This window comes from Podarcis cretensis (assembly GCF_951804945.1).
Source record: "Podarcis cretensis genome assembly, chromosome: 12".
NCBI lineage: Eukaryota > Metazoa > Chordata > Lepidosauria > Squamata > Lacertidae > Podarcis > Podarcis cretensis.
In genome coordinates, this window is record NC_137181.1 from 7,809,910 (window position 1) to 7,826,058 (window position 16,149).

General features: G+C 47.4%; 1 protein-coding gene across 8 annotated transcripts in view; it reads right to left on the bottom strand.

Annotated features, from left to right (window-relative positions):
• ADCYAP1R1 (ADCYAP receptor type I) overlaps positions 1-16,149 on the bottom strand; it is a 140,090-nt gene that overhangs the window by 59,828 nt on the left and 64,113 nt on the right. For all 8 annotated transcript variants that reach the window (XM_079946903.1, XM_079946905.1, XM_079946900.1 and 5 more), the window contains exon 4: positions 6,426-6,533. In XM_079946903.1, coding sequence (XP_079803029.1) covers positions 6,426-6,533 — 108 coding nt within the window. The remainder of the gene's footprint in view (positions 1-6,425; positions 6,534-16,149) is intronic.

Sequence of the window (16,149 nt, forward strand, 5' to 3'; positions counted from 1 at the left end):
TCTCTTAGCTGAACCTACCTTGCAAGGTTGTTGAGAGGGTAAAAAGGGAAGGAGAACCATTGACACCAAGCTCTTTGGACGAAAGGTGGGATATAAATATAATAATCTTTCTTTAAAAACACATAATTATCATATGACTTAGCCGTGATTCCTGCATTACATGGGGGTTGGACTAGATGGCCCCTGGGCCCCTTCCAATGCTACAATTCTATGATTCTGCAAATCAAAGGTGCACAAAGGTGTCCACCATAATGACAATGTAATAATAATTTATATGCTGCCCATCTGACTGGGTGGCCTCTGGGCAGCTTTCAACAAATGAAAACATCAAACACAGGAAGAAGAAGGGTTTGGATTTGATATCCTGCTTTATCACTACCCTAAGAAGTCTCAAAGTAGCTAACATTCTCCTTTCCCTTCCTCCCCCACAACAAACACTCCGTGAGGTGAGTGCGGCTGAGAGACTTCAGAGAAGTGTGACTAGCCCAAGGTCACCCAGCAGCTGCATGCGGAGGAGCGGGGAATCGAACCCGGTTCACCAGATTACGAGACTACTGCTCTTAACCACTACACCACACTGGCTACATCCATAGCAAGCATCCCTACCATCTCCACCAAGAGTGTTCAGCCCTAGCTGTCCTCCTTAACTTGGAACTGGGGGAGAGAGCCAGGGGAACATCCTCTGGGTCATCTTCTACTCTGGAGGTGATCTGAGTGGCTCAGAAATCCAACTTGATGGTGGGGACAATTCTCCATCCCCTTCCCCAGTTCAGAGCTTGGGAGAGCTGTAGCCTTTTCATGTACTGCTGGACTTCAGAGGATTTCAGAGCACTCTGAATTCAGAGAGACCCATCTTGAGAACCATCAGAGGGAAAGGCTGGGTAAAAATAAAAATAAACCCAACCACTGGATTGATTCCCAGGCTCCGCTCCAAGTTCCATCCTTGGAAGGAGAACTGGACCGGCAGGTCCCTGTTATGCTGTGCTTCCGAGGTGACACAAAGCACATCTGAAACCCAGCAGAGCATTCTGGGTTCTTACTTGGCAAGGGGACGTAGCCGAGTCTTGAAGATTCAGCTTCGCCTGCCGAAGGTCTGAGGTTCGAAACCCAGCATCACCAACTCCTGCCTGAAACCTTGTAGAGTTTCTGTCAGTCAGGCTAGACACCACTGAGCCAATTGGACCAGTGGTTCGACTCAATAGAAGGTAACTTTCTGTGCCCTGTGCTATGACTACAAGAGTAATTTCCCCGCTTGCTCTGTCTTGCCTGCAATATCAGACAGAGGAGGTGCTGGGGTGAAGGAAAGCAATGGCCTGTGGTGGACTTTGGGCTCTCAAATTTCAGTGGTGCCCTGCGTGATGCTAAAATTCAGTGCCACTCGCCTCTCGCGCTCCATTACGAAGCATTGTTGTGGTGCCCCCTGCAGTATGGTGCCCGGTGGCACCGCCCTGGTTGAGCGACCCTAAAACTGCCTCTGCAAAGGCACCACATGTAAATGTTTCAAACCACTCAACTGTGAGGCCTTGGGGAGCAATTTGGAGTGGAGAAGTGGAGAGCAAAGAAAGGGTTAAGCCTTCTCTCTCCCAAGATGTCTCATGCTCTGAAAGACCCCTCCCGAAGCAGTTTTAATGAGGATAAGGATGCCAGGGTACTGTCAGGCTTGCTCAAGACAGAGAGAGTGAGAGCCAGGGACTGCCATCTCCTGTTAAAAGGAACCGGTGACAGTGCGTTATTCAGGTGACAAGTCCTGTGTCATGAGCTACAGATGTGCCTTCATCCCTTTTTGACAAGAAGAACTTGTTTTCGCAAATCTTTCTTAACTCTCAAGGGGTGGGAGGGAGAGAAGAACGACTTCCCTGAAAATAGATAGGCCTGAAGGTCACACACAGCAATATTTCATTGGGTTTGGAACGTCTGAACCTCAAATGGAATGTTCTAGGAAGATGGCCAATATGGGTGGTTGCTGCTGCTGCTGTTGCTGTTTTCAACAGAGCTGGCCGACTTGTAGGCCCCAAGACATTCCTACAAGACATTCATACAATGAGCAGCAGAAAATCACACAGAGTGAGTTTCTCTTTATTACCAAACAGAATCCACAAAAGAGCGTCAGCCCTAATGAGCACAGCAACTCATCTTTGTCAGGTCTTGCTCCCATGAAGCAGTTGCAGAGACTAAAGGTCCCCACCTCCCCAGATTTACCTGTGTCTCCTCCTCTTCAGGGTTTGCCCCCCAAGCAATCTGAGACTATGCCTATGTGAAGTTGACTTCTCCTCCGCCCTCTTCATGCCTCTCCTGGTTCTGGGAGACCAGGGAGGAGGGGAGCTTGTCACAGCAGGTCCATGCTTCCTCATCAGCCTGACTCATCTCTGCCTCTTGGCCTCGCCTCCCACTATCCTGTTTCTGCTTCTGATTTTGGACTTCTCTCTGCCACAAACTCTCCCTGCTCACTAAGCCCCATTACCTCATCAGTGTGATGGCCTGGGATTCGGGCTCAGAGGCTGAACCTGAAGAATCCCAGCCTGCACAGGATTCCCTGCCTCCAGAATCACCTGAGCCGGGGCTGGGGCATGAGCCTGTAGGGTCCTCACCTGTGCTGGATCCTCAGGTGCAGGCACCAGATGACTCTGCTCTGGCTCCTGAGGTGATGGAGGACCCATTGCTTGCAGGTGCTCCACTCTCAGCCCCGTCAGAAGAAGCTGAGGTTGCCTCTGGGTCCGGTAACCCTCCAGCCTCCCCTGAGCTGCAGAGGCTCAGGACAGAGCGGCGGAGGGAACTAAGTTCCTGCAGAAGGAGTGCTCACCTCCAGGCCAGGAGGGGCGAGTCACCTGTGGGCCGGGTCCACCCTGTGCCTCGGGGCAGATAAAAGCCAGTCAGCCCTTGTCCCAGGTTGCGGAAGCAACATTGTTGGTAGTCTGTTCCTGCTTGCACCCTGTCCTGCTCTTCTGCCAGAGTTCCTGACCTTGCCCGACTCCCTGCCTTGGACCCCACCTCACCTTTGACGGACAGCCTCCATACCAGACCCTCGACCTCGGACTGGACTCAGACCTTGCCACACGGTTGACCCTCGGGACCAGCACAGTCAGCTTCCAATTCCTCCTATTCCCAGTCTTCTCCATCTGATCACTCACTGTTGTCCCACAACCAGCCCCTGGACTCTGAGCCTTCTCCCCTTGGGGGTTCCCCAGCTAATTCTTCCCACCATTCCTCTGCATCCAATCAGTCCATAACACACAACTCCCATCATCACTCACCATGTGCCATGCTCTAGCTGGGCCTTATGGGAATTGTAGTTCAGCCAAAGTTGGATAGCCACAGCTTAGTCACCCCTGCTTTTAAAAATAGACAAAGCCACCAAATTATGTGGTGCCTTAGTTCTAGACCAAATTCCTCTTCTGCATCAAGTTCCTCTTGTTCTTTGGACTAGTTTCTATATATTTTGCTTCTTTTTTGTTCCAAGGCTTTGATTGATGTTACCAGAGCCACCGGCTTCATGGGTAACAAGCCTGCTCATCTCTTTCAAAAGATCCCAGCCGTTGCCATGGAGACTCCAGGCCTGCTGTTGGTTATCGGGGAGGAACTGATAAGAAAAAAATGTAACACATGTTGGCGATTGTATCTGCGGATCAGTCCCACCTCACCAGCTGTCGGTCGGGATAGAAAATATTACTTTCTTTCATGATTTGCCCTCATCAAAGAAAAGGAAAAAAAGAGGCCATTGATTCTAGCCTTGTCCTTCGAAAACTGAATTTCGGCCTGGTGTGAATGAACAGCCAAAGGGCAGGGACTGTCGTAATATTGATTTCTGCAAGCCACTCTGAGAGCCACTTTTGGCTGAAGGGTGGGTATAAATGCTGTACATTTGCACATCTGTAAAGCAGCTGATGGGGAGATTTCTTCTTCTTCTTCATCTTTGGCAATCACTCGTAGCAGAGTAAGATTGTCTTCCATAAACACGGTTTTAACAATGAGTCTGTATGTGATTGTGGAGGACAATTCTGGATCCACACGTCCTTCCACAGTGGAGACATTGGTTTCCGGGTGGGAGTTGATCACGGTGTGGATTTGCCAAGCGTGCCTTCCTCTTAGCACATTTCTCCCTTTCGTCCTGAGTTTGAGCATCTTCAAAGCCCACGACACCTTTGGTGAAGGCTGTGCTCCAAATGGAGCACTCGCAGGCCAGTGTTTCCCAGTTGTCAGTGTTTATACTACATTTTTTTTTTAGATTTGCCATGAGACAGTCTTTAAACCTCTTTTGTTGACCACCAGCATTATGCTTTCCATTTTTAAGTTGGGAATAGAGTAGTTGCTTTGGAAGACGATCATCAGGCATCTGCACAACATGACCTGTCCAAAGAAGCTGATGTTGAAGAATCATTGCTTCAACACTGGTGATATTTGCTTCATCCAGTACACTGATATTAGTCCACCTGTCTTCCCAAGTGATGTGTACCATTTTTTGGAGACACCGTTGATGGAAATTTTCGAGGAGTTGGAGAAGGCGTTTATAAGTGGTCCACGTTTCACAAGCATACAGTCAGGTTAGTAGTACCATAGCTTTGAAATCCCACCACCACCAGCAGCAAAAGTATCATAGAATTGTAGAGTTGGAAGGGACTTCAAGGATCATCTAACTCAACCCCCTGCAATGCAGGAATCTCAACTAAAGCATCCATGACAGACGGCCAGAAGTACCACAGTGGTCCATATTCTGGTAAGCTCCTGATCAGGAACAAAGGAACCTGCTTTATACTGAGTCAGACCATTGGTCCATCTAGCTTAGTGTTGTCTACACAGACTGGAAGTGATTCTCCAGGGTTTCAGGAGGAGTCTTCCCCAGTTTTACCTGGAGATGCCAAGACCTTCTTTGGGCAAATCAGAAGCTCTGCCAGTGAGTTTTGGCCTTTTCCCAGGACACATTCTGTGAATACTGGCCTTGGATTAATCCTAGGTCTTAGTGCAGTGTTTCTCAAATTTGGGTCCCCAGCTGTTGCTGGACTACAACTCCCATCATACCTAGCTAGCATGACCAGTGGTCAGGGATAATGGGAGTTGTAGTCCAACAACAACTGTTTGAGAACCATTGTCTTAGTGTTTCAGGTAATGTCAGGATGCTGTCAGCAGCTCCCGGCTGGTTGCTCAGGAAAGTATAAAGACAAGGACAAGTTTTTTAATTTCAATCTTCACAGAGAGAGGCTATAGAACTCAGCCTCTTGGATAATGGTGTTGTCCCGAGTGAATCTCCACCCCCGTCTCTCCCACTTCCTCATTCATCACTTCTACGGATGCTGCTACATGCCCTCTGTCTTTGAGCTCTTTGCTCTCCTACTTTCAAGGCTCACCGGGTTCTGGGAGATGGAGGGTCTGGAATGCTTTCTAATGACAATGTATCAGCCGGGTGTTTTTCCAGCTCTCCCATGATTTCCCAGCTTTCCCCCTCTTCTGTCTCTGAGCTGTGACCTCCTTCAAACCCCTGTTGTAAATCTATACTGCCTTCCTCTTCCTCCTCCCTGGAAGAGTCAGGATGTGGAGATGGTCTCCACCATTCCTCCTCTGCCCAGTCCCTGACAGGTGTGTTATTGCCTGTGCGCAGTTGCGTCTTGCTTGGTTTGAGCATTCCAGGCCACCATACAAGGAGCAAAGCTCTCATTTAATAATAATAATAATAATAATAATAATAATAATAATAATAATAATAATTTTTATTTATACCCCGCCCTCCCCAGCCAAGGCCGGGCTCAAGGTGGCTAACAAGCAATAATAAAAACAAATTGAATGAATACAACTTAAAAACAAAATTAAAATACAACATTAAAATATTGAAACCTCATTGCAGGAGGAGAAAGGAAAAGAAAAAAGAAAGAGGGGAGGGAATCAAATTGGCTTCAAGCCAAAGGCCAGGCGGAACAACTCTGTCTTACAGGGCCTGCAGAAAGAAATCAGATCCTGCAGGGCCCTGGTCTCATGAGGCAGAGCGTTCCACCAGGCCGGAGCCGGAGTTGAAAAGGCCCTGGCTCTGGTTGAGGCTAATCTAACTTCCTTGGGTGTTGCTATTTATGGACCTTGAGGCTCTCCGTGGGGCATACCGGGAGAGGCGGTCCTGTAGGTACGAGGGTCCTAGGCTGTGAAGGGCTTTAAAGGTCAAAACCAGCACCTTAAATCTGACCCTGTACTCCACCGGGAGCCAGTGCAGCTTGAAAAGCACTGGGTGAATATGCTCCCATGGCAGAGACCCCGTGAGGAGCCTCGCTGCAGCATTCTGCACCCGCTGGAGTTTCTGGGACAGCTTCAAGGGCAGCCCCGCGTAGAGCGAATTATAGTAGTCAAGCCTGGAGGTGACCATCGCATGGATCACTGTGGCCAGGTCAGGGCGGGAAAGGTAAGGCAAATGTACGGCACAAGAACAACGAAGATTCAGGCAACGTTACCGTCATCGAAGTTGACCATTGTGAAGAGTGCTGGGCATTTGACGAAGACGACCTCGCCCACAAAGGCAGGCTTCCAACAGGTAATGTTATCCCACATCCCTGGACATCCTGTGAAAGGGGGGGAAAGGTCAAGTGATTAAAAGCATTGCAGGCTGAGTCAAGCTGCCCCATGTGTTCTCCATATATGCCAGAGGTGAAGAACCATTCTCAGCCCAAGGACAAACTTCCAGGGCCGCTTACAAATAATGGAAGAGGCAATAGTGGTCAGAGCAATGAATGTAGACTCCACCTTTGTACAGCAAGCTAGTTTCTATACACATTCACAAACTCCTCTCTGTCCTTCACCCAGGAAATCAAGAGGAATTATCATAGTTCAAGGACACATTCCATCCAGGCTACAACCCTCAAGGAGGATGCAAACCAAGGCCAGCAGAATGTGTGGCTGGGAATGGTGTGCTGCCTCGGGAGAGTCCCAAGGGCCACATAAAGAGGGCTTGAAGGGCCAAATTCAGCCACTGGAGCTGCGGTTATTCCCCACCTCTGTTTTTTACCATTATTTCATTGCCCTTTCTCTACTGGCAAAACCCAAGGCTACTAAGAATGATGGACGGTTTGTTTGCTGAATTTGGAAATCACATTACAATAAAGAACAACAACAATAAAACAAACAATTGCAGGTCTCTCAGGTGCTGTGATTACAGTATATTATTTCCATATATCTGGAAAGACGTATCAAGCGCAGAAATCAGGGAAGCAATGAGTAAAACAGCTATATAGCTTCTCCAAAGCTCAGGATGGGTCATGGGAGGTTACAAACCCTCGGGAGAAGCATTTAGGAACGTCAGGAATGGAAACTGTACCATGTCAAATTGATTAGATGTTGTTTAGCCCCTCGCTTTCTGGGTATTGTGCATTCATCTTTCAATGAGAGTCAGCCCATACCAATTTGCAGTCGAAAAAACCAGGGGTTTTCCCCCCAGCTTCCAGCTACTGTTGATATGGCTGCAACCAAGAGGTAGTGAATAAGGTATTTATGAAGGAGCCAGTGAAATAAGAGTTACACAGGCTGTGTTGGGACCATCTGGTTCGCCATCTCAGATTTACAATCGGATCCCAAATGCCACAACTGGTCCATGTGGAGGTGGGAACTCTGTTCTGAGCATCCCCTCCAGCACTCAGATGATAGGGATGGATTAACATGATTTAATTTTACCAGAGTGAGCTACTGGCAAGTGAATTAGATGCAGGCAGGCAGCCTCGTGGGCAGCAGTACTGAGAAACCCGGGTTTCCTAGCAGCAAGACACTTGACTGTCAGGACACAGTCAGGTAGCTGTCAGTACACGTAGAAGAAAGTCCTTCACACAGCACATAATTAAAGCTTAGAACTATGGAAGAAGTGAGGGCCACCAACCTACAGGTAGGTGACTTTAAAAGAGGATTAGAGAAATTCATGGAGGAAAGGGCTATCGAAGGTGACTAGCCTTTATGGCTACGCTCTGCCTCCACAGACAGCAATGCTTCTGAATACCAGTTGATGTAAACCACAAGAGGCCACAAGTTGATGTTCTTAGCTGCAGCCGATCCTGGATCCCTGAGATCCAGTACGTTTCTGAGCACAATTCAAAGTGTTGGTGCTGACCGTTAAAGCCCTAAACCGCCTCGGTCCAGTATACCTGAAGGAGTTTCTCCACCCCCATCGTTCTGCCCGGACACTGAGGTCCTGCACCAAGGGCCTTCTGGCGGTTCCCTTATTGCAAGAAGTGAGACTACAGGGAACCAGGCAGAGGGCCTTCTCGATAGTGGCACCCGCCCTGTGGAACGCCCTCCCACCAGATGTCAAAGAGGAAAACAACTACCAGATTTTTAGAAGACATCTAAAGGCATCCCTGTTTAGGGAAGCTTTTAATGTTTAATAGGTTATTGTATTTTGATGTTCCATTGGAAGCCGCCTAGAGTGACTGGGGAATATTATTATTATTATTATTGACAATATGCTGAAAATTTCCACTAGGGACTGTGAATGTCCATCTATCCCCTCCAGTCTGGTGCAACAGAATGGCCCTGATCTGACATGGATCCAGGCCCTGAACGGAATCATGGGCCTTGCACAGTTTTACTTAGGTACTTGAAACCCAATTAAAAATGCAGTTGATGGAGGAGAGAGAAGGAGAAGTGTCTGTCTGCAAAGGGTACTCTTGATGACTCTTTGTAAGCTCATGTATTGCCATGGGTTCTGTGAATAAGCTTCTCTATAGGTAAAGGGACCCCTGACCATTAGGTCCAGTTATGGCCGACTCTGGGGTTGCGGCGCTCATCTCGCTTTACTGTCCGAGGGAGCTGGCATACAGCTTCCGGGTCATGTGGCCAGCATGACTAAGCCACTTCTGGAAAACCAGAGAAGCACGGAAACGCCATTTACCTTCCCGCCAGAGCGGTACCTATTTATCTACTTGCACTTTGACGTGCTTTCGAACTGCTAGGTTGGCAGGAGCAGGGACCGAGCAACGGGAGCTCACCCCATCGCGGGGATTCAAACCGCCAACCTTCTGATCGGCAAGTTCTAGGCTCTGTGGTTTAACCCACAGCGCCACTCTTGTCCTTAAGCTTCTCTATACAGGAGTCTAATTTCATGCAGAAGAAACTGGTATGAAAGGAGGTTATCCTTATCATTACAGATGTTACACAAATGACAAATGCACAGATGGCAAAGAACGCATAATGGAAAAGCGCATAACTGCAAACAAAAACTGTAAAAACAGGTTTCAAAATTGTTCTGGTCTGGGAGTTCTTTGAAGCGAGTAAGGCATTTAAAAAAACACATTGCCATAATATCTATTCCCTGGGCACCTCTTCTTCAAAGCATGAGATTTCCATCAGGGCTATAACATAAAAGACAAGCTTTTGGTGCTACTATTAGAGGGGGGCAGGAATCCCCAGCCTTATTCCTTTATGGTGCTTCTGATCTGCTCTGCCTTGTGCATACCAATCCTCCAAAATCCTGGTTTAATTAGGATAATTTAAAAAGTTGCTGCTGGAATGGGAGAGAAAATTGCAATTTGACACGTTCGGTTTGCCACGGACTGTCTCGCCAGAGTGGTGCATGCTCTGGTTATCTCTCGCTTGGACTACTGCAATGCGCTCTACGTGGGGCTACCTTTGAAGGTGACCCGGAAGCTACAACTAATCCAGACAGGTGACTGGGGGCGGGTGCCGAGACCATATAACACCGGTCTGGAAAGACCTACATTGGCTCCCAGTACGTTTCCGAGCACAATTCAAAGTGTTGGTGCTGACCTTTAAAGCCCTAAATGGCCTTGGGCCAGTATACCTGAAGGAGCGTCTCCACCTCCATCGTTCAGCCCGGACACTGAGGTCCAGCGCCGAGCGCCTTCTGGCAATTCCCTCATTGCAAGAAGTGAGGTTACAGGGAACCAGGCAGGGGGACTTCTCGGTAGTGGCGCCCGCCCTGTGGAACGCCCTCCCACCAGATGTCAAAGAGAAAAATAACTACCAAACTTTTAGAAGACATCTAAGGGCAGCCCTGTATAGGAAAGCTTTTAATGTTTAATAGGTTATTGTATTTTAGTGTTTTGTTGGAAGCCGCCCAGAGTGGCTGGGGGGACCCAGCCAGATGGGCGGGGTATAAATAATAAATTATTATAATATTATTATTATTGCATTCTACCTGCCACCTTCATCAATAATGGGTCCTTGTGTCTGAATAGCAGAAGATTTTCCAGGAGATGCCGGGAATCAAACATGGAACCTTCTGCCTGGAAAGCAGATGTTCTACCACTGAGCTGTGGCCGCTTTCCTTATGACCTAAATTTCCTTCTTGGTCCACTGGTAATGGGCATGCAATGGCTCGTCAATACATCCCCACTGACATCCCTGGGACTGACTTACAGATCGTGCGCACGGAATCAGGTTGTGAGCATGCGTCCCTGTGAGTCAATGGTGCATTGAACACACGGGGAAAGCGAAGAGGTAGCCAGCGCATTGCGTTTGCACCACATTTCTCTGCCAGCTTTAGGAACAGCACTTTCTTCTCCCAGGCTCTTATTCATAAAGCTAACCCTTCACAACAGAAGTGTGAAAAAAGGCTCCTCTTTCAAGTCCTCTCAATAGCGTCTCAAAAGGTAACGCCGGCGCCAAGTCATTTACATAGCAAAATATTTCACACATGGGAAAATGGGTTTTTGAAAGGATGGGATCTCTTATCTGCAACTGGGAAAGGAGAAACCTTTTATTCCGTCCAAGTTGCTTGCATTATTCCCGGCTGTTGGATAGTTTATTCTGAGCTCATGCATGAAGATGCAGTTTGCTTGTTATTGCTCTCGCTTTTAACAACAACAAAATAGGTAAAGGGTTTAAACGAACAACAACAAGAAGACACAACCATGCAGAAGTTTTAATGGCTTCCAGTGCACCGGAGCTAGTTGATCAGGGTAGAGCGCTTAAAAGGGAAATCGCAGAACTGGATAAAATACCGGGGTGAGGTTCACTGAATACTAACCTGATTTCCATAATGTAGGCTCCTTGGCAAACGTAAGACCATAAGAAGAGCCTTTCAGATCAGGCCATGATGAAGTAAGGGTAGCGAAAATGCAGCTAAGGAGCTCAAATCATATACAATATTACTGACACCCTTCTTTGGAAATTAAACCAATGTCCAGACTTCAACATTCAAAAACTTTACTTGCAGAAACTTATAGTTGTAGATGAATTAAAACATAATATTTACAGTCGCATACTTATCCAAACATGGGCTTACAGTCTGTTCTTTTAACTTCCAAACAACTGTATTTTCCTCTTTCCAGAACTCAGCACTCACCCTTCTGTATCTCAGTGAGGCCATGCTTTGCAGCTTCTATGAGAGATTTCCACATTTAGAAACCTTCTGATCAGCAAGTCCTAGGCTCTGTGGTTTAACCCACAGTGCCACCCGCGTCCCATGGAGTATTTAGCCACTTGCCAAATGTGGCCACTTGCCTTGGTTTCTCCAAGGCCTGATATGAAAAATCCTGGTTGAGTCATGGCTGAGGGAAAAAGTCAGAGATGACCAAGCTTCATGCCAACAGGTATGGCAGCTTTCCATGTGTGGTTTTGACACTGCCTGGGTCTCTCATGCCGGAAGGGGCAGACAGAGAGCTGAGAAGATGCGTAGAGAGAAGGTAACATTGAGAAAGGAAAGGTGTTGCTTTCAGGCAACACCACGAACAGAGCCAGAAACACTGTTTGAAAACAAATGACACAGGATATATTGGAGACGGCTTTAACTGCAAAGCTTGGCTAATTAAATCGGGGGCTTGGGAAGGGCGGTGCGGAGAGGCAGGCAGGGCTCTTTTTGGCTCACACAAACTGTTCTCATCTCATCAAGAGTCTGCTCTTGGAACAACATTTACTATTCTCTTTGTGAGTCAGAGTGACTGCTCAGCTGAGTTTCCCAGAGCTGCGGCTTGTGTGCTGCCGTTATACAACACAGGCCTTCCAGAGGTGTTCGTCTATGTATGAATGAATAAATAAATAAAACACATCCATGTTCTGGACTGGGAAAAGATATGCCATGCAAATCATTTTTCAAAGGCTGTCATATTTCATACCCAGCTGGAGGGTGGAAGGAAATGCAATTTAGGATTCCACTGGCTCAGCGCTGCCACTGATCAAGACCCTTCTGAAATTCCAAGATCAAAATAACATACCGTCTAATGAATTCCTCTCCAATTACAGGCATATTCTTTCTTGCTTTTTTTAAAAAAGTTGGGTAAATCATTGCATATTTATTTATTGCACTTATAGTCCACCTTTTCTCCAAGAGCTCACAGTGGTGTACTTGGACCCCCTCTTCTCATTTAATCCACACAACAACCCTGTGAGGTAGGCCATGCTGACCTGGCCTACCAAAGGTCCCCTGATGATCTTCATAGTTGCATGGGGATTTGAACCCAGGTCCAAGTCTGACAGTCTAACCACTACACCACACTGGCTTGAATACGTTGGGGTGGTGCCCTTAGTACAGGAGTAGAGCACATCCTTTGTAGGAAGAAGGTCCCAGGTTTAATCCTAGGTAAAGGTAAAGGGACCCCTGACCATTAGGTCCAGTCGTGGCCGACTCTGGGGTTGTGGAGCAGCAGGAGGCCCCATTAGCTAAATTGGTGCTTCAGGTTAAGAACAGTTTCAGGTTAAGAACGGACCTCTGGAATGAATTAAGTACGTAACCAGAAGTACCACTGTACTTTCTTTTGTCTATCCTGATTCTTTCAATATCAGCTTCATTGGATGGTCTGGAGCACTAGAATGAAGACAGACGGAGAAAACCTTTTCTCTGTCCACTTTCTTCATGCCAGGCACGATTTTATCAGGTCCCCTCTTATTCACCTATTCCTATCAGATAAGAAGTTGTAGTTCAAAACATCTGGAGAGCAGCAGCATGGCAAAAACTGGTGTGGCCAATCAATCCAGGAGTTAAATCAATGAAAAACCTTTGTTTGCCTCAATAGGTACCACATCCTCAATTTCTCAGGTAGCAGGATTAAAGACATTGATACAAAAATGCAGGTACTCATATGTAAAGGTAAAGGGACCCTTCACCATTAGGTCCAGTCGTGACCGACTCTGGGGTTGCGTCGCTCATCTCACTTTATTGGCTGAGGGAGCCGGCGTACAGCGTCCGGGTCATGTGGTCAGCAGGACTAAGCTGCTTCTGGCAAACCAGAGCAGTGCACGGAAACGCCATTTACCTTCCCACCGGAGCAGTACCTACAGTATTTATCTACTTGCACTTTGACATGCTTTTGAACTGCTAGGTTGGCAGGAGCAGGGACCGAGCAACGGGAGCTCACCCCGTCGTGGGGATTTGAACTGCCGACCTTCTGATTGGCAAGTCCTAGGCTCTTTGGTTTAACCCACAGTGCCACCCGCGTCCCTACTCGTATGCATGGTAGGCACCATAAGCACCACCCCTAATTTCTTTCCTGTATGGGAGGGAAGGTTTTTCCTAAGCTGGTGGCTGCTGCGATGCATTCATCCATCACCGAAAAGCACTGTGCTTTGTATTTTTACCAGTATGCAGATTTAATTGACTGTGGAATCGATTCCAGCTCATACAATTAATTGGTTTAAGTGGTTGAGTTTTAAGCTCTTCAGAAGCCAAAGAGGGTAAGCGGCCGGATGGTGGTGGTTGGTGAGAATAATGGCATCTCCCCTGTGTGCTACACATTTATATTTTTGGCAACAACCAAAAAAGGAGCCCGAGGAGAAGGGTAGCACCAGAGCAGTTTGCAACTGGGCACAGTCTCCATTGGACAGAAGGGCATTTCAGAAGCACATTCATCGAGCTAGTGTGGCATAGTGGTTAGAGTGTCAGACTAGGACCTGAGAGATCAGGGTTCAAATCCCCGCTTGGCCATGAATCTGACTGGGTGACCTTGGACCAGTCACTGCCTTTCGGCCTCACCTACCTCACAGGGTTGTGCGGATGAAATGAGGAGGGGGAGATCCTTGTGAACCACCTTGAGCTCTTGAAAGGTGGGATATAAATGCAATAGGTAAATGAGCAGAGAGCAGTCCCCATGGCAATGTGATTACCGACTCCACCCTCTGACCTCCACATGTTCACTAGGAGCTGTGGATTGAGACCCTGCAAATGCAGATGTTCACATAAAACTCCTCAGCGCAGACAGGAACCCAAATTACACAGGGTTCCAGATTGTGTGGAGAAGCTGTTGTGCACAGAGAAGCTCTCCATCTTGGCCACATGGAGGGCAAATATGGTGGGGTTGGTGAGCACAAAACCCTGTCTGTTTAATGAGCAACTGGAGGTGACTTCTGAAAGTGGTCAGAGACTGTGCCTCTGGGTCCTTGTCTGCTTCTGTGACTGCTTGAAATCCATAGGAGAAGCTGGTACCACCACATCACAATTCAAAGTCAAGCAGAGAACATTCAGAACCCTGGACAGCTCCAGTGCCTCCTCCTGAAACAGCTTAGAGAGACATTCTCTCTGCTGGGAGCAAGTCCCACCTGATGTCTACATGGGGCTACCTTTGAAGGTGACCCAGAAACTACAACTAATCCAGAATGCGGCAGCCAGACTGGTGACTAGGGGCGGCTGCCGAGACCACATAACACCGGTCTTGAAAGCCCTACATTGGCTCCCAGTACGTTTCCGAGCACAATTCAAAGTGTTGGTGTTGACCTTTAAAGCCCTAAACAGCCTCGGCCCAGTATACCTGAAGGAGTGTCTCCACCCCCATCGTTCTGCCCGGACGCTGAGGTCCAGCGCCGAGGGCCTTCTGGCAGTTCCCTCATTGCGAGAAGCAAAGCTACAGGGAACCAGGCAGAGGGCCTTCTCGGTAGTGGCACCTGCCCTGTGGAATGCCCTCCCATCAGATGTCAAAGAGATAAACAACTACCTGACATTTAGAAGACATCTGAAGGCAGCCCTCTTCAGGGAAGTTTTTAATGTGTGACATTTTAGTGTATTTTTGGTCTTTGTTGGAAGCCGCCCAGAGTGGTTGGGGAAACCCAGCCAGATGGGTGGGATACAAATAAATTATTATTATTATTATTATTATTATTATTATTATTATTATTATTATGGTGTATGGCAGCATCTGTCTCGATGGATGAGCTCATTGGCTCTCATTGGCTTCTGCAATGCTGGGGAGACGAGAGGATAGTGACACAAGAATGTAAGAAGAGTCGGCTGGAGCAGCCCAATGGCTCATCTAGTCCAGTACCTTGTTCTCATAGGGGATGATCAGATGCTTCAATGGCAAAACAGCAAGGAGGACCCAGGCACAAGAGCAGCTTCTCTTCCTGTGGTTTCCAGAAGCATTGAAGATGACTCAGAAACGTCAGTTGGTCCAAGATGCAGCGGACGTATTTTGTTGGCTTCAGATTCCCTTCAGATCTTCCCAAACCCGTTTTAACATAGCAGCCGTGGTTTCCAGTCCATTTCTGGGCCCAGTTGAAGGTACTTGTGTTGGTCTAAATGCCCCCAAATGCCTCTGGCTCAGATCCCTGTTGGATCGCTCTCTTTCCTGCAGACCCTCTTGGCTGCTAAGATCAGTCTAGAACAGGGGTAGGCAAACTAAGTCCCGGGGGTCAGATCCAGCCCAATCGCCTTCTCAATCCGGCCCGCGGACGGTCCGGGAATCATTGTGTTTTTACACGAGTAGAATGTGTCCTTTTCTTTAAAATGCATCCCTGGGTTATTTGTGGGGCCTGCCTGGTGTTTTTACATGAGTAGAATGTATGCTTTTATTTAAAATGCATCTCTGGGTTTTTTGTGGGGCACAGGAATTCGTTCTTCTTCTTCTTCTTTTTCAAAATATAATCCACCCCACCACATGGTCTGAGGGACGGTGGACTGGTCCCCTGCTGAAAAAGGTTGCTGACCGCTAGTGTAGAATGACCTCTTGTTCACCCTGGCTTTTGACACGTGAAGTGTGTATTTTAAAGACCCACATAATTTTTGCAATTTAAGCTGTTTTAAATTGTTTACTTTTTGTGTGAAATCATTTTTATTTGACTTTACAGATATAAACTTATAACATTCCAAATGCATATCCACATATAGAGATTACTCTGACTCTCAAGACTTCCCCACATCCCTTCCATGGATCCTATTGTCAACATTTTACAACTGCATATTATTCTATATTTTAAATCAATCCAAATTATCCATAGTATTTATTAGATTGCAAGTTGGTTTCAAATCCT